General features: G+C 51.7%; 1 protein-coding gene across 4 annotated transcripts in view; it reads right to left on the minus strand.

The window, feature by feature from the left end:
• Positions 1–18,500, minus strand: part of KCNH2 (potassium voltage-gated channel subfamily H member 2) — a 412,853-nt gene that overhangs the window by 16,668 nt on the left and 377,685 nt on the right. For all 4 annotated transcript variants that reach the window (XR_014474764.1, XM_083186551.1, XM_083186552.1 and 1 more), the window contains 2 exons: positions 12,829–13,089; positions 3,139–3,325 (listed from right to left, as the gene is read on the minus strand). Coding sequence is in view for 3 of the 4 variants with exons in the window: in XM_083186551.1 (XP_083042677.1) it covers positions 3,139–3,325; positions 12,829–13,089 (448 nt within the window). In the remaining variant the exon portion in view is untranslated. The remainder of the gene's footprint in view (positions 1–3,138; positions 3,326–12,828; positions 13,090–18,500) is intronic.

Genomic DNA, 18,500 nt, shown 5'->3' on the forward strand with positions numbered 1-18,500 from the left:
GAGGAGATGAGTAACAGGGGTTGGGTTGGTGTTATAGGAAGGGGAGGAGATGAGTAACGGGTTGGGGTGGTGTTATAGGAAGGGGAGGAGATGAGTAACAGGGGATTGAGTGGTGTTATAGGAAGGATGAGGAGATGAGTAACAGGGGTTTGAGTGGTGTTATAGGAAGGTGAGGAGATGAGTAAGAAGGGTTGGGGTGGTGTTATAGGAAGGGGAGGAGATTAGTAACAGGTTGGTTGGTGTAGGTAGGGTGAGGAGATGAGTAACAAGTGTTGAGGCGTGTTATAGGAAGGATGAGGAGATGAGTAACAGGGGTTGGGTTGGTGTTATAGGAAGGTAAGGAGATGAGTAACAGCGGTTGGGTTGGTGTTATAGGAAGGTAAGGAGATGAGTAACAGGGGTTGGGTTGGTGTTATAGGAAGGTGAGGAGATGAGTAACAGGGGTTGGGTTGGTGTTATAGGAAGGGGAGGAGATGAGTAACGGGTTGGGGTGGTGTTATAGGAAGGGGAGGAGATGAGTAACAGGGGTTGGGGTGGTGTTATAGGAAGGATGAGGAGATGAGTAACGGGTTGGGGTGGTGTTATAGGAAGGTGAGGAGATGAGTAACAGCGGTTGGGTTGGTGTTATAGGAAGGTGAGGAGATGAGTAACAGGTTGGGTTGGTGTTATAGGAAGGTGAGGAGATGAGTAACAAGTGTTGAGGCGTGTTATAGGAAGGTGAGGAGATGAGTAAAAGGGGTTGGGTTGGTGTTATAGGAAGGATGAGGAGATGAGTAACGGGTTGGGGTGGTGTTATAGGAAGGTGAGGAGATGAGTAACAGCGGTTTGAGTGGTGTTATAGGAAGGGTGAGGAGATGAGTAACAAGGGTTTGGGTGGTGTTATAGGAAGGTGAGGAGATGAGTAACGGGTTGGGTGGTGTTATAGGAAGGTGAGGAGATGAGTAACGGGTTGGGTGGTGTTATAGGAAGGGTGAGGAGATGAGTAACAGGGGTTTGAGTGGTGTTATAGGAAGGGTGAGGAGATGAGTAACAAGGGTTTGGGTGGTGTTATAGGAAGGTGAGGAGATGAGTAACGGGTTGGGTGGTGTTATAGGAAGGTGAGGAGATGAGTAACAGGTTGGGTGGTGTTATAGGAAGGGTGAGGAGATGAGTAACAGGGGTTTGAGTGGTGTTATAGGAAGGGTGAGGAGATGAGTAACAGGGGTTTGAGTGGTGTTATAGGAAGGTGAGGAGATGAGTAAGAAGGGTTGGGGTGGTGTTATAGGAAGGGGAGGAGATTAGTAACAGGTTGGTTGGTGTAGGTAGGGTGAGGAGATGAGTAACAAGTGTTGAGGCGTGTTATAGGAAGGATGAGGAGATGAGTAACAGGGGTTGGGTTGGTGTTATAGGAAGGATGAGGAGATGAGTAACGGGTTGGGGTGGTGTTATAGGAAGGTGAGGAGATGAGTAACAGCGGTTGGGTTGGTGTTATAGGAAGGTAAGGAGATGAGTAACAGGGGTTGGGTTGGTGTTATAGGAAGGATGAGGAGATGAGTAACGGGTTGGGGTGGTGTTATAGGAAGGTGAGGAGATGAGTAACAGCGGTTGGGTTGGTGTTATAGGAAGGTGAGGAGATGAGTAACAGGTTGGGTTGGTGTTATAGGAAGGTGAGGAGATGAGTAACAAGTGTTGAGGCGTGTTATAGGAAGGTGAGGAGATGAGTAAAAGGGGTTGGGTTGGTGTTATAGGAAGGATGAGGAGATGAGTAACGGGTTGGGGTGGTGTTATAGGAAGGTGAGGAGATGAGTAACAGCGGTTTGAGTGGTGTTATAGGAAGGGTGAGGAGATGAGTAACAAGGGTTTGGGTGGTGTTATAGGAAGGTGAGGAGATGAGTAACGGGTTGGGTGGTGTTATAGGAAGGTGAGGAGATGAGTAACGGGTTGGGTGGTGTTATAGGAAGGGTGAGGAGATGAGTAACAGGGGTTTGAGTGGTGTTATAGGAAGGGTGAGGAGATGAGTAACAAGGGTTTGGGTGGTGTTATAGGAAGGTGAGGAGATGAGTAACGGGTTGGGTGGTGTTATAGGAAGGTGAGGAGATGAGTAACAGGTTGGGTGGTGTTATAGGAAGGGTGAGGAGATGAGTAACAGGGGTTTGAGTGGTGTTATAGGAAGGGGAGGAGATGAGTAACAGGGGTTTGAGTGGTGTTATAGGAAGGGTGAGGAGATGAGTAACAGGGGTTTGAGTGGTGTTATAGGAAGGTGAGGAGATGAGTAAGAAGGGTTGGGGTGGTGTTATAGGAAGGGGAGGAGATTAGTAACAGGTTGGTTGGTGTAGGTAGGGTGAGGAGATGAGTAACAAGTGTTGAGGCGTGTTATAGGAAGGATGAGGAGATGAGTAACAGGGGTTGGGTTGGTGTTATAGGAAGGATGAGGAGATGAGTAACGGGTTGGGGTGGTGTTATAGGAAGGTGAGGAGATGAGTAACAGCGGTTGGGTTGGTGTTATAGGAAGGTAAGGAGATGAGTAACAGGGGTTGGGTTGGTGTTATAGGAAGGTGAGATGAGTAACAGGGGTTGGGTTGGTGTTATAGGAAGGGGAGGAGATGAGTAACGGGTTGGGGTGGTGTTATAGGAAGGGGAGGAGATGAGTAACAGGGGTTGGGGTGGTGTTATAGGAAGGATGAGGAGATGAGTAACGGGTTGGGGTGGTGTTATAGGAAGGTGAGGAGATGAGTAACAGCGGTTGGGTTGGTGTTATAGGAAGGTGAGGAGATGAGTAACAGGGGTTGGGTTGGTGTTATAGGAAGGTGAGGAGATGAGTAACAGGTTGGGTTGGTGTTATAGGAAGGATGAGGAGATGAGTAACAGCGGTTGGGTTGGTGTTATAGGAAGGTGAGGAGATGAGTAACAGGGGTTGGGTTGGTGTTATAGGAAGGATGAGGAGATGAGTAACAGGGGTTGGGTTGGTGTTATAGGAAGGTGAGGAGATGAGTAACAGGGGTTGGGTTGGTGTTATAGGAAGGATGAGGAGATGAGTAACAGGGGTTGGGTTGGTGTTATAGGAAGGGGAGGAGATGAGTAACAGGGGTTGGGGTGGTGTTGTAGGAAGGTGAGGAGGAGTTAATGGGGAGTCACACAATATCACAAATAATCAGGAACCTGTTGAGTTGTTTCTGCAGCTGATCCAGCCTGTTCCCTAATTCACATTTCTGCCGCTGACTAATGGAAGGCACCGGAGCAGTGAGTGTGGTGTGGGTAGGGATCGTGCATCGCGGCAGCTCCTGGTACTGACGTCCGTTTCGGTCTCCCCAAAAGCTGAAGATGTTCGACACCCCAGAAAAAGCTCCTAGGTCAAATAAACAGTAGTGTACAGTAAAGCGTAGAACGCAGAGGCTGGCAGACCAGGGATAGGGGAATGTAGAGGACAGCATTACAGGGAAGGGGGCATGCAGAGGCAGGCAGTCCCAGGATAGGGGTACACAGAGGCTGGCAGTCTGGGGAAATGCCAATGCATAGGCTGGCAGGCCGAGCATATGAGGAATGATGAGGCTGGCAATACTGGTGTAGGGGAATGCAGAGGCCAGCAGTCCGGGGATATGGGGAATGCAGAGGCAGGCAATATGAGTGGAGGGTATTGTACATACCAGCAGTCCGGGTGTAGGGGAATGTAGAGGACATCATTACGGGTAGAGGGAATGCAGAGGCAGGGCATATGAGGAATGCTGAGGCTGGCAATACTTGTGTAGGGGAACGCAAAAGCTGTCATTCCGGGGAATAGGAAATGCAGAGGCCGCAGGTATGGGGTATGGGGGACGCAGAGACCGGTAGTCCAGGGATAGGGGTGCACAGATGCCGGCAGTCCAGGAATAGGGGAGCGCAGAGGCCAACAGTCCGAGGAATAGGGGAGTGTAGAGGCTGGCAGTCCAGGGATAGGGGAGCCCAGAGTCCGGCAGTCCAGGGATAGGGGAGACAAGAGTCTGGCAGTCCAGGGATAGGGGAGCACAGAGGCCAGCAGTCCAGGGATAGGGGAGGGCAGAGACCGGTATTCCAGGGATAGGGGAACGCAGAGGTCAGCAGTCCAGGGATAAAGGAGCGCAGAGGCCGGCAGCCCCGGGATAGGGGAGCGCAGAGGCCGGCAGTCCAGGGATAGGGGAATGCAGAGACCGGTATTCCAGGAATAAAGGAGCGCAGAGGCCGGCAGCCCAGGGATAGGGGAGCGCAGAGGCCAGCAGTCCAGGGATAGGGGAGCGCAGAGGCCGGCAGTCCAGGAATAGGGGAGCGCAGAGGCCAGCAGTCCGAGGAATAGGGGAGTGTAGAGGCTGGCAATCCAGGAATAGGGGAGCCCAGAGTCCGGCAGTCCAGGGATAGGGGAGCACAGAGGCCGGCAGTCAAGGGATAGGGGAGGGAAGAGACCAGTAGTCCAGGGATAGGGGAATGCAGAGACCGGTAGTCCAGGGATAGGGGAACGCAGAGGCCAGCAGTCCAGGGATAGGGGAACGCAGAGGCCAGCAGTCCAGGGATAGGGGAGCGCAGAGGCCGGCAGCCCAGGGATAGGGGAGCCCAGAGACCGGCAGCCCAGGGATAGGGGAGCGCAGAGACCGGCAGCCCAGGGATAGGGGAGCGCAGAGGCTGGCAGTCCAAGGATAGGGGAACGCAGAGGCCAGCAGTCCAGGTATAGGGGAGCGCAGAGGACAGCAGTCCAGGGATAGGGGAGCGCAGAGGCCGGCAGCCCAGGGATAGGGGAACGCAGAGGCCAGCAGTCCAGGTATAGGGGAGCGCAGAGGACAGCAGTCCAGGGATAGGGGAACACAGAGGCCAGCAGTCCAGGGATAGGGGAGCGCAGAGGCCGGCAGCCCAGGGATAGGGGAACACAGAGGCTGGCAGTCCAAGGATAGGGGAACGCAGAGGCCGGCAGTCCAGGTATAGGGGAGCGCAGAGGCCGGCAGTCCAGGTATAGGGGAGCGCAGAGGCCAGTAGTCCGGGGATAGGAGAGCGCAGATATAGTCCGGGGATATGAGAACACAGAGGGTGATTTTTGCGAGCTGTGACAGCAAGCAGTGCTGACTTCTTGCTTTCACACCTCGGAGGGTCAAAATTCAAGGGACCCCTGCACTCGCCATTTCCCCTCACTATGTTTTTGTAGCGAAGAGCAAACAGTGTGTGCGACCGCTAAAACAGAGAGACTCGTGGCTAAATGCAGCGGGCTTCCTGCATTAGCTGAAAGCCTCTCTGTTTGGGGGAATCCTCGCTGTACTCTGACATTGAGGATTCCCCTGGAACATAGAATAGGGTGAGTGGCTGTGGCGGGGGTTAAACTGTGAGGATTGCTTGTTTTCGGCAATCCTCGCCATTTAACCCCCTTGTCGGCTGCATTGAATACGGCCTAGAGGCCGAAATTCCGGGGGTAAGTGAACGCAGAAGACAGCAGTCCGGGTACAGTAGAACACAGAAGATGGCAGTCTGGGGATAGGGGAAAGTAGAATGCAGTCCAGGGATAGGGGAACACAGAGACCGGCAGTCTGGGGATAGGGGAACACAGAAGACAGCAGTCTGGGTACAGTAGAACACAGAAGATGGCAGTCTGGGGATAGGGAAACACAGAAGACGGCAGTCCGGGTACAGTAGAACACAGAAGATGGCAGTCTGGGGATAGGGGAAAGTAGAATGCAGTCCTGGCATAGGGGAACACAGAGATCGGCAGTCTGGGGATAGGGGAAAGTAGAATGCAGTCCAGGGATAGGGGAACACAGAGACCGGCAGTCTGGGGATAGGGGAACACAGAAGACAGCAGTCTGGGTACAGTAGAACACAGAAGATGGCAGTCTGGGGATAGGGAAACACAGAAGACGGCAGTCCGGGTACAGTAGAACACAGAAGATGGCAGTCTGGGGATAGGGGAAAGTAGAATGCAGTCCAGGGATAGGGGAACACAGAGACCGGCAGTCTGGGGATAGGGGAACACAGAAGACAGCAGTCTGGGTACAGTAGAACACAGAAGATGGCAGTCTGGGGATAGGGGAAAGTAGAATGCAGTCCTGGGATAGGGGAACACAGAGACCGGCAGTCTGGGGATAGGGGAACACAGAAGACGGCAGTCCGGGTACAGGAGAACACAGAAGATGGCAGTCTGGGGATAGGGAAACACAGAAGACGGCAGTCCGGGTACAGTAGAACACAGAAGATGGCAGTCTGGGGATAGGGGAAAGTAGAATGCAGTCCTGGCATAGGGGAACACAGAGATCGGCAGTCTGGGGATAGGGGAAAGTAGAATGCAGTCCTGGGATAGGGGAACACAGAGACCGGCAGTCTGGGGATAGGGGAACACAGAAGACAGCAGTCCGGGTACAGGAGAACATAGAAGATGGCAGTCTGGGGATAGGGGAAAGTAGAATGCAGTCCTGGGATAGGGTAACACAGAGGATGGCAGTCTGGGGATGGGGGAATGCAGAGGCTGGAAGCCTGGGGAAATGCAGAGGCTGACAGTCTGGGTAAAGGGGAACACAGAGGCTGGCAATAAGGGGATATGGGTACATAAAGTAGGTTCAGTCAGTCTGGGAATAGAGGAACGCAGAGGCCGGCAATCAAGGGATAGGGGTACATAGAGACCTTACATATGGATGGCAGATGCTCAATTAATTTAGTAATACCACTCAAGTAAGTAAAAAAATAAATTGTTTCCCCCAGCACACTGGGTAGTATTAGTAACTATCTTGAACACTACATGGTAATAGAATTCAGAGATATTGTTACATACTGTATGCCTGCGCAAGTGTATGCAACCAATATCTCTGCACCTGCGCAGGTATATGCAACCAATATCTCTGCACCTGCGCAAGTGTATGCAACCAATATCTCTGCACCTGCGCAGGTATATGCAACCAATATCTCTGCACCTGCGCAAGTGTATGCAACCAATATCTCTGCACCTGTGCAGGTATATGTAACCAATATCTCTGCACCTGCGCTGGTATATGCAACCAATATCTCTGCACCTGCGCAGGTATATGCAACCAATATCACTGCACCTGCGCAAGTGTATGCAACCAATATCTCTGCACCTGCGCAGGTGTATGCAACCAATATCTCTGCACCTGTGCAGGTATATGTAACCAATATCTCTGCACCTGCGCAGGTATATGTAACCAATATCTCTGCACCTGCGCAGGTATATGCAACCAATATCTCTGCACCTGCGCAGGTATATGCAACCAATATCTCTGCACCTGCGCAAGTGTATGCAACCAATATCTCTGCACCTGCGCAGGTATATGCAACCAATATCTCTGCACCTGCGCAAGTGTATGCAACCAATATCTCTGCACCTGTGCAGGTATATGTAACCAATATCTCTGCACCTGCGCTGGTATATGCAACCAATATCTCTGCACCTGCGCAGGTATATGCAACCAATATCTCTGCACCTGCGCAAGTGTATGCAACCAATATCTCTGCACCTGCGCAGGTGTATGCAACCAATATCTCTGCACCTGTGCAGGTATATGTAACCAATATCTCTGCACCTGCGCAGGTATATGTAACCAATATCTCTGCACCTGCGCAGGTATATGTAACCAATATCTCTGCACCTGCGCAGGTATATGCAACCAATATCTCTGCACCTGCGCAAGTATATGCAACCAATATCTCTGCACCTGCGCAGGTATATGTAACCAATATCTCTGCACCTGCGCAGGTATATGTAACCAATATCTCTGCAGCTGTGCAGGTATATGCAACCACTATCTCTGCACCTGCGCAGGTATATGTAACCAATATCTCTGCACCTGCGCAGGAGTATGCAACCAATATCTCTGCACCTGCGCAGGTGTATGTAACCAATATCTCTGCACCAGAGCAGGTGTATGTAACCAATATCTCTGCACCTGCGCAGGTATATGTAACCAATATCCCTGCACCTGCGCAGGTATATGTAACCAATATCCCTGCACCTGCGCAGGTATATGTAACCAATATCTCTGCACCTGCGCAGATCTATGGAACCAATATCTCTGCACCTGCGCAGATATATGTAACCAATATCTCTGCACCTGCGCAGGTATATGTAACCAATATCCCTGCACCTGCGCAGGTATATGCAACCAATATCTCCGCACCTGCGCAGGTATATGTAACCAATATCTCTGCACCTGCGCAGGTATATGTAACCAATATCTCTGTACCAGCGCAGGTATATGTAACCAATATCTCTGCACCTGCGCAGATATATGGAACCAATATCTCTGCACCTGCGCAGGTATATGCAACCAATATCTCTGCACCTGCGCAGGTATATGTAACAAATATCCCTGCACCTGCGCAGGTATATGTAACCAATATCCCTGCACATGCGCAGGTATATGTAACCAATATCTCTGCACCTGCGCAGGTATATGTAACCAATATCTCCGCACCTGCGCAGGTAAATGTAACCAATATCCCTGCACCTGCGCAGGTGTATGCGACCAATATCTCCGCACCTGCGCAGTTATATGTAACCAATATCTCCGCACCTGCGCAGGTATATGTAACCAATATCTCTGCACCTGCGCAAGTGTATGCAACCAATATCTCTGCACCTGCGCAAGTGTATGCAACCAATATCTCTGCACCTGCGCAGATATATGCAACCAATAACTCTGAATTCTATTATCATGTAGTGTTCTAGACTGGTTACTAATACCATTCAGTGCGCTGGGAGAATCCATGTCTTTCTTCACGTACATAGAGACCGACAGTCCGGGGATAGGCGAACAGAGACCAGCAGTCTGGGGATAGGGGAACAAAGAGAATCACAGTCTGGGAATAGGGGAACATAGAGACCGACAGTCCTGGCATAGGGGAACAGAGAGACCGGCAGTCCTGGGATAGGGGAACATAGAGACCGACAGTCCTGGGATAGGGGAACATAGAGACCGACAGTCCTGGGATAGGGGAACATAGAGACTCACAGTCTGGGGATAGGGGAACATAGAGACCGACAGTCCTGGGATAGGGGAACATAGAGACCGACAGTCCTGGGATAGGGGAACATAGAGACTCACAGTCTGGGAATAGAGGAACATAGAGACCGGCAGTCCTGGGATAGGGGAACATAGAGACCGGCAGTCAGGGGATAGGGGAACATAGAGACCGACAGTCCTGGGATAGGGGAACATAGAGACCGGCAGTCCTGTGATAGGGGAACATAGAGACCGACAGTCCTGGGATAGGGGAACATAGAGACTCACAGTCCGGGGATAGGGGAACATAGAGACCGGCAGTCCTGTGATAGGGGAACATAGAGACCGGCAGTCCTGGGATAGGGGAACATAGAGACTGATAGTCTGGGGATACGGGAACATAGAGACCGATAGTCCTGGGATAGGGGAACATAGAGACTCACAGTCTGGGGATAGGGGAACATAGAGACCGGCAGTCAGGGGATAGGGGAACAGAGAGACCGGCAGTTCTGGGATAGGGGAACATAGAGACTGATAGTCTGGGGATAGGGGAACATAGAGACCGGCAGTCCTGTGATAGGGGAACATAGAGACCGACAGTCCTGGGATACGGGAACATAGAGACCGACAGTCCTGGGATAGGGGAACATAGAGACCGGCAGTCCTGGGATAGGGGAACATAGAGACCGATAGTCCTGGGATAGGGGAACAGAGAGACCGACAGCCCTGGGATAGGGGAACATAGAGACCGACAGTCCTGGGATAGGGGAACATAGAGACCGACAGTCCTGGGATACGGGAACATAGAGACCGGCAGTCCTGGGATAGGGGAACATAGAGACCGATAGTCCTGGGATAGGGGAACAGAGAGACCGACAGCCCTGGGATAGGGGAACATAGAGACCGACAGTTCTGGGATAGGGGAACATAGAGACCGACAGTCCTGGGATACGGGAACATAGAGACTGATAGTCTGGGGATAGGGGAACAGAGAGACCGACAGTCCTGGGATAGGGGAACATAGAGACCGACAGTCCTGGGATAGGGGAACATAGAGACCGACAGTCCTGGGATAGGGGAACATAGAGACCGACAGTCCTGGGATAGGGGAACATAGAGACCGACAGTCCTGGGATACGGGAACATAGAGACCGACAGCCCTGGGATAGGGGAACATAGAGACCGATAGTCCTGGGATAGGGGAACATAGAGACCGACAGCCCTGGGATAGGGGAACATAGAGACCGACAGTCCTGGGATAGGGGAACATAGAGACCAACAGTCCTGGGATAGGGGAACATAGAGACCGACAGTCCTGGGATAGGGTAACATAGAGACTCACAGTCTGGGGATAGGGGAACATAGAGACTGGCAGTCTGGCATAGAGCAACGCAGAGAGCGGCAGTCTGCGGATAGGGGAACACAGAGACCGGCAGTCTGGCATAGAGCAACGCAGAGAGCGGCAGTCTGCGGATAGGGGAACACAGAGACCGGCAGTCTGGGGATAGGGCAACACAGAGAGCGGCAGTCTGCGGATAGGGTAACACAGAGACCGGCAGTCTGGCATAGAGCAACGCAGAGAGCGGCAGTCTGCGGATAGGGGAACACAGAGACCGGCAGTCTGGCATAGAGCAACGCAGAGAGCGGCAGTCTGCGGATAGGGGAACACAGAGACCGGCAGTCTGGGGATAGGGCAACACAGAGAGCGGCAGTCTGCGGATAGGGTAACACAGAGACCGGCAGTCTGGCATAGAGCAACGCAGAGAACGGCAGTCTGGCATAGAGCAACGCAGAGAGCGGCAGTCTGCGGATAGGGGAACACAGAGACCGGCAGTCTGGGGATAGGGCAACACAGAGAGCGGCAGTCTGGGGATAGGGCAACACAGAGAGCGGCAGTCTGCGGATAGGGGAACACAGAGACCGGCAGTCTGGGGATAGGGCAACACAGAGAGCGGCAGTCTGTCATAGAGCAACGCAGAGAGCGTCAGTCTGCGGATAGGGGAACACAGAGACCGGCAGTCTGGGGATAGGGGAACACAGAGACCGGCAGTCTGGGCAGGGCCGTAACTAGGGGGGGGCTGGGGGGGCACGCGCACCGGGCGCTGGAGGCAGGGGGCGCTGGAGGCAGGGGGACGCTGGTGTGACCAGCGGCAGCAGCGGGGAGCTAGCGCCGCAGCCGCTGCCACATCAAAGATGGCCGCCCGCCGCCGCCCCCTCGTCTCCCCGCTCCCCCGCTGGCTGCCCTGCTCCCGTCCCCTCACGTCTCCCCCGCTGTGTATGCGGGAGAGACGTGCTGCTGCGGTGCTGCATATGCTGCTGGACCGCTAGCCAATGGCCGCTCGCGGTCCAGCAGCCACCAGTTGATTGGCTGCTGGACCGCGAACGGCCATTGGCTAGCGGTCCAGCAGCGGGAGTTAGAAATGTTAAAATCATACAGCACAGCAGCAGCACGTCTCTCCCGCGAACACAGCGGGGGATACGTGAGGGGACGGGCAGGCAGGCACAGGCACACTGACAAGCCTGCCTGTCTGCCTCCCGCAGGCGGGGGAGGGGGGGGGGTTCTATCCCCCTTGGCAACGAGCACACTGGCATTCTATCCCCCTTGGCAACGAGCACACTGGCACAGATCAATCCCCCTCGGCAACGAGCACACTGGCACAGATCAATCCCCCTCGGCAACGAGCACAGAGGCACAGATCAATCCCCCTTGGCAACGAGCACACTGGCACAGATCAATCCCCCTCGGCAACGAGCACACTGGCACAGATCAATCCCCCTCGGCAACGAGCACAGAGGCACAGATCAATCCCCCTCGGCAACGAGCACACTGGCACATATCTATCCCCCTTGGCAACGAGCAGAGGCACAGATCTATCCCCCTCGGCAACGAGCACAGAGGCACAGATCTATCCCCCTCGGCAACAAGCAAATTCAGTCCACCTTGGCATCGGCATGAAGCCCCTGGCATTGAGCATATAGGTAAGTGGCACTTATGTGTCAAATGTGTATGGTGTGTTATACAGTATGTCATGGGCATTGCGTCGTGTTATATAGTATGACATGGGCATTACGGAGTATTTATTTGTAATGGGCATTGCGGTGTTATATAGTATGTCATGGGCATTGCGTAGTGTTATATAGTATGTAATGGGCATTGCAGTGTTGTATAGTATGTAATGGGCATTACGGTGTGGCTGGGGGCATGGCTAGAGGCTCACAGAGCCTCTGGGTCATGCCCCCATAGCGGCAAAATGGGGGCGTGGCCTCGCGGGGGAGCAGTGATTATAGGCCACGCCCCCAAATTAGGCCACGCCCCCCCTAAAATTTCGACGCGCCTCCGGCGCGCAGCATCACTAGGGTGGGGGGGGGGGGGGCACCAAAAGACTGCCTTGCCCCGGGCGCCGGAAACCCTAGTTTCGGCCCTGGTCTGGGGATAGGGGAACACAGAGACCGGCAGTCTGGGGATAGGGGAACACAGAGACCGGCAGTCTGGGGATAGGGCAACACAGAAACCGGCAGTCTGGGGATAGGGCAACACAGAGACCAGCAGTCTGCGGATAGGGGAACACAGAGACCGGCAGTCTGCGGATAGGGGAACACAGAGACCGGCAGTCTGGGGATAGGGGAACACAGAGACCGGCAGTCTGGGGATAGGGGAACACAGAGAGCGGCAGTCTGGGGATAGGGGAACACAGAGACCGGCAGTCTGGGGATAGGGGAACACAGAGAGCGGCAGTCTGGGGATAGGGGAACACAGAGACCGGCAGTCTGGGGATAGGGGAACACAGAGAGCGGCAGTCTGGCAGAGAGCAACGCAGAGGATGTCATGTTCTGGTGATGCTCAACAACACTTGCACAGCACAGCTGCAGAGCATAGACTCTATGGCTACCTGTATTCTCCTTCACTTACCTGACAGATGATTGCACACATCGCCAGTGCTCTGGGCCCCCTCCGCCTCTCCCCCAATTGGCGCGGTGATGTTGCTGCACGTAGCCCTTGTTGGAGATAGCTCAATGGTGTTTGACGCTGGCAAGGGCTGCTCGTCATCACTGGATGAGGGACTCGAGGGGGCGCTGCTGTGCTCCCCCCATCCCTTTTCTCCAGGCAGATTGTTCAGGATCAGCCCACCTGACCTCTGACCTTTTGGAACCTCCCCGGCGGTCTCTGCATCTGTGATAAAAAAAAAGATGTGTGAGATACATCCCTGGGTACTAGCACATACAGAAGGAACCTGGGACGGTATTAATGCTGAGAGCAGGAGGCAATAAATCGGGATGATGGTATTAGGGGTTTGGATGAGGGTAATAGTTAATAGGTAATGGGCAGTACGGACGGTGTAATGGTTAGCATTACTGCCTTACAGTACTGAGGTCATGGGTTCTATCCCAACCATGTGTTATATATACAGGGCAGTACGGACGGTGTAATGGTTAGCATTACTGCCTCACAGCACTGAGGTCATGGGTTCTATCCCCACCATGTGTTATATATACGGGCAGTACGGATGGTGTAATGGTTACATTACTGCCTCACAGCACTGAGGTAATGGGTTCTATCCCCACCATGTGTTATATATACGGGCAGTACGGACGGTGTAATGGTTACATTACTGCCTCACAGCGCTGAGGTCATGGGTTCTATCCCCACCATGTGTTATATATACGGGGCAGTACGGATGGTGTAATGGTTACATTACTGCCTCACAGTGCTGAGTTCATGGGTTCTATCCTCACCATGTGTTATATATACGGGGCAGTACGGACGGTGTAATGGTTATATTACTGCCTCACAGTGCTGAGGTCATGGGTTCTATCCCTACCATGTGTTATATATACGGGCAGTACGGACGGTGTAATGGTTATATTACTGCCTCACAGTGCTGAGGTCATGGGTTCTATCCCCACCATGTGTTATATATACGGGGCAGTACGGACGGTGTAATGGTTACATTACTGCCTCACAGCACTGAGGTCATGGGTTCTATCCCCACCATGTGTTATATATACGGGCAGTACGGATGGTGTAATGGTTATATTACTGCCTCACAGCGCTGAGGTCATGGGTTCTATCCCCACCATGTGTTATATATACGGGGCAGTACGGATAGTGTAATGGTTACATTACTGTCTCCCAGCCCTGAGGTCATGGGTTCTATCCCCACCATGTGTTATATATACGGGGCAGTACGGATGGTGTAATGGTTACATTACTGTCTCCCAGCCCTGAGGTCATGGGTTCTATCCCCACCATGTGTTATATATACGGGGCAGTACGGACGGTGTAATGGTTACATTACTGCCTCACAGCGCTGAGGTCATGGGTTCTATTCCCACCATGTGTTATATATACGGGGCAGTACGGATGGTGTAATGGTTAGCACTACTGCCTCACAGCACTGAGGTCATGGGTTCTATCCCCACCATGTGTTATATATACGTGGCAGTACGGATGGTGTAATGGTTAGCATTACTGCCTCACAGCACTGAGGTCATGGGTTCTATTCCCACCATGTGTTATATATACAGGGCAGTACGGACGGTGTAATGGTTACATTACTGCCTCACAGCACTGAGGTCATGGGTTCTATTCCCACCATGTGTTATATATACGGGGCAGTACGGACGGTGTAATGGTTATATTACTGCCTCACAGCGCTGAGGTCATGGGTTCTATTCCCACCATGTGTTATATATATACGGGGCAGTACGGACGGTGTAATGGTTATATTACTGCCTCACAGCGCTGAGGTCATGGGTTCTATTCCCACCATGTGTTATATATACGGGCAGTACGGACGGTGTAATGGTTATATTACTGCCTCACAGCGCTGAGGTCATGGGTTCTATTCCCACCATGTGTTATATATACGGGCAGTACGGACGGTGTAATGGTTATATTACTGCCTCACAGCGCTGAGGTCATGGGTTCTATTCCCACCATGTGTTATATATACGGGGCAGTACGGATGGTGTAATGGTTATATTACTGCCTCACAGCGCTGAGGTCATGGGTTCTATTCCCACCATGTGTTATATATACGGGGCAGTACGGATGGTGTAATGGTTACATTACTGCCTCACAGCGCTGAGGTCATGGGTTCTATCCCCACCATGTGTTATATATACGGGGCAGTATGGATGGTGTAATGGTTATCACAGCGCTGAGGTCATGGGTTCTATCCCCACCATGTGTTATATATACGGGGCAGTACGGATGGTGTAATGGTTACATTACTGCCTCACAGCGCTGGGGTCATGGGTTCTATCCCCACCATGTGTTATATATACGGGGCAGTACGGACGGAGTAATGGTTAGCATTACTGCCTCACAGTGCTGAGGTCATGGGATCTATCCCAACCATGTGTTATATATACGGGGCAGTACGGATGGTGTACTGCCTCACAGCACTGAGGTCATGGGTTCTATCCCACCATGTGTTATATATACGGGGCAGTACTGATGGTGTAATGGTTAGTATTACTGCCTCACAGCACTGAGGTCATGGGTTCTATCCCCACCATGTGTTATATATATATACACGGGGCAGTATGGATGGTGTAATGGTTGGTATTACTGCCTCACAGCACTGAGGTCATGGGTTCTATACCCACCATGTGTTATATATACGGGGCAGTACGGATGGTGTAATGGTTAGCATTACTGCCTCACAGCGCTGAGGTCATGGGTTCTATCCCCACCATGTATTATATATATGGGGCAGTATGGATGGTGTAATGGTTGGTATTACTGCCTCACAGCGCTGAGGTCATGGGTTCTATACCCACCATGTGTTATATATACGGGGCAGTACGGATGGTGTAATGGTTAGCATTACTGCCTCACAGTGCTGAGGTCATGGGTTCTGTTCCCACCATGTGTTATATATACAGGGCAGTATGGATGGTGTAATGGTTAGCATTACTGCCTCACAACACTGAGGTCATGGGTACTATCCCCACCATGTGTTATATATACGGGGCAGTATGGACGGTGTAATGGTTAGCATTACTGCCTCTCAGCACTGAGGTCATGTGTTCTATCCCCACCATGTGTTATATATACGTGGCAGTACTGATGGTGTAATGGTTAGTATTACTGCCTCACAGCACTGAGGTCATGGGTTCTATCCCCACCATGTGTTATATATACGGGGCAGTACGGATGGTGTAATGGTTGGTATTACTGCCTCACAGCACTGACGTCATGGGTTCTATTACCACCATGTGTTATATATATACGGGGCAGTATGGATGGTGTAATGGTTGGTATTACTGCCTCACAGCACTGAGGTCATGGGTTCTATCCCCACCATGTATTATATATACGGGGCAGTACGGATGGTGTAATGGTTGCATTACTGCCTCACAGCGCTGAGGTCATGGGTTCTATCCCCACCATGTGTTATATATACGGGCAGTACGGATGGTGTAATGGTTACATTACTGCCTCACAGCACTGAGGTCATGGGTTCTATCCACACCATGTGTTATATATACGGGGCAGTACGGATGGTGTAATGGTTAGCATTACTGCCTCACAGCGCTGAGGTCATGGGTTCTATCCCCACCATGTGTTATATATACGGGGCAGTACGGATGGTGTAATGGTTAGTATTACTGCCTCACAGCACTGAGGTCATGGGTTCTATTCCCACCATGTGTTTTATATATGGTGCAGTACGGACGGTGTAATGGTCAGCATTGCTGCCTCACAGCACTGAGGTCATAGGTTCTATCCCCACCATGTGTTTTATATACGGGGCAGTACGGATGGTGTAATGGTTACATTACTGCCTCACAGCGCTGAGGTCATGGGTTCTATCCCCACCATGTGTTATATATACGGGGCAGTTCGGATGGTGTAATGGTTAGCATTACTGCCTCACAGCACTGAGGTCATGGGTTCTATCCCCCCATGTGTTATATATACGGGGCAGTACGGATGGTGTAATGGTTAGCATTACTGCCTCACAGCGCTGAGGTCATGGGTTCCGTTCCCACCATGTGTTATATATACAGGGCAGTATGGATGGTGTAATGGTTAGCATTACTGCCTCTCAGCACTGAGGTCATGTGTTCTATCCCCACCATGTGTTATATATATGGGGCAGTACTGATGGTGTAATGGTTAGTATTACTGCCTCACAGCACTGAGGTTATGGGTTCTATTCCCACCATGTGTTATATATATACGGGGCAGTATGGATGGTGTAATGGTTGGTATTACTGCCTCACAGCACTGAGGTCATGGGTTCTATCCCCACCATGTGTTATATATACAGGGCAGTACGGATGGTGTAATGGTTAGCATTACTGCCTCACAGCACTGAGGTCATGGGTTCTATCCCCACCATGTGTTATATATACGGGGCAGTACGGATGGTGTAGTGGTTACATTACTGCCTCACAGCACTGAGGTCATGGGTTCTATACCCACCATGTGTTATATATACGGGGCAGTACGGACGGTGTAATGGTTACATTACTGCCTCACAGCACTGAGGTCATGGGTTCTATTCCCACCATGTGTTATATATACGGGGCAGTACAGATGGTGTAATGGTTACATTACTGCCTCACAGTGCTGAGGTCATGGGTTCTATCCCCACCATGTGTTATATATACGGGGCAGTACGGATGGTGTAATGGTTACATTACTGCCTCACAGCGCTGAGGTCATGGGTTCTATCCCCACCATGTGTTATATATACGGGGCAGTACGGATGGTGTAATGGTTACATTACTGCCTCACAGCACTGAGGTCATGGGTTCTATCCCCACCATGTGTTATATATACGGGGCAGTACGGATGGTGTAATGGTCAGCATTACTGCCTCACAGCGCTGAGGTCATGGGTTCTATCCCCACCATGTGTTATATATACGGGGCAGTACGGATGGTGCAATGGTTAGTGTTACTGCCTCACAGCACTGAGGTCATGGGTTCTATTCCCACCATGTGTTTTATATATGGGGCAGTACGGACGGTGTAATGGTTACCATTACTGCCTCACAGCACTGAGGTTATGGGTTCTATCCCCACCATGTGTTATATATACAGGGCAGTACAGATGGTGTAATGGTTAGCATTTCTGCCTCACAGCACTGAGGTCATAGGTTCTATCCCCACCATGTGTTATATATACGGGGCAGTACGGAGGGTGTAATGGTTAGCATTACTGCCTCACAGCACTGAGGTCATGGGTTCTATCCCCACCATGTGTTATATATATGGGGCAGCACGGATGGTGTAATGGTTAGCATTACTGCCTCACAGCACTGAGGTCATAGGTTCTATCCCCACCATGTGTTATATATACGGGCAGTACGGATGGTGTAATGGTTACATTACTGCATCACAGCACTGAGGTCATGGGTTCTATTCCCACCATGTGTTATATATACGGGGCAGTACGGATGGTGTAATGGTTACATTACTGCCTCACAGCGCTGAGGTCATGGGTTCTATTCCCACCATGTGTTATATATACGGGGCAGTACGGATGGTGTAATGGTTACATTACTGCCTCACAGCGCTGAGGTCATGGGTTCTATTCCCACCATGTGTTATATATACGGGGCA

The sequence above is a fragment of the Crinia signifera genome, chromosome 5 (genome assembly GCF_055691185.1).
Source record: "Crinia signifera chromosome 5, ASM5569118v1, whole genome shotgun sequence".
Classification (NCBI taxonomy): domain Eukaryota; kingdom Metazoa; phylum Chordata; class Amphibia; order Anura; family Myobatrachidae; genus Crinia; species Crinia signifera.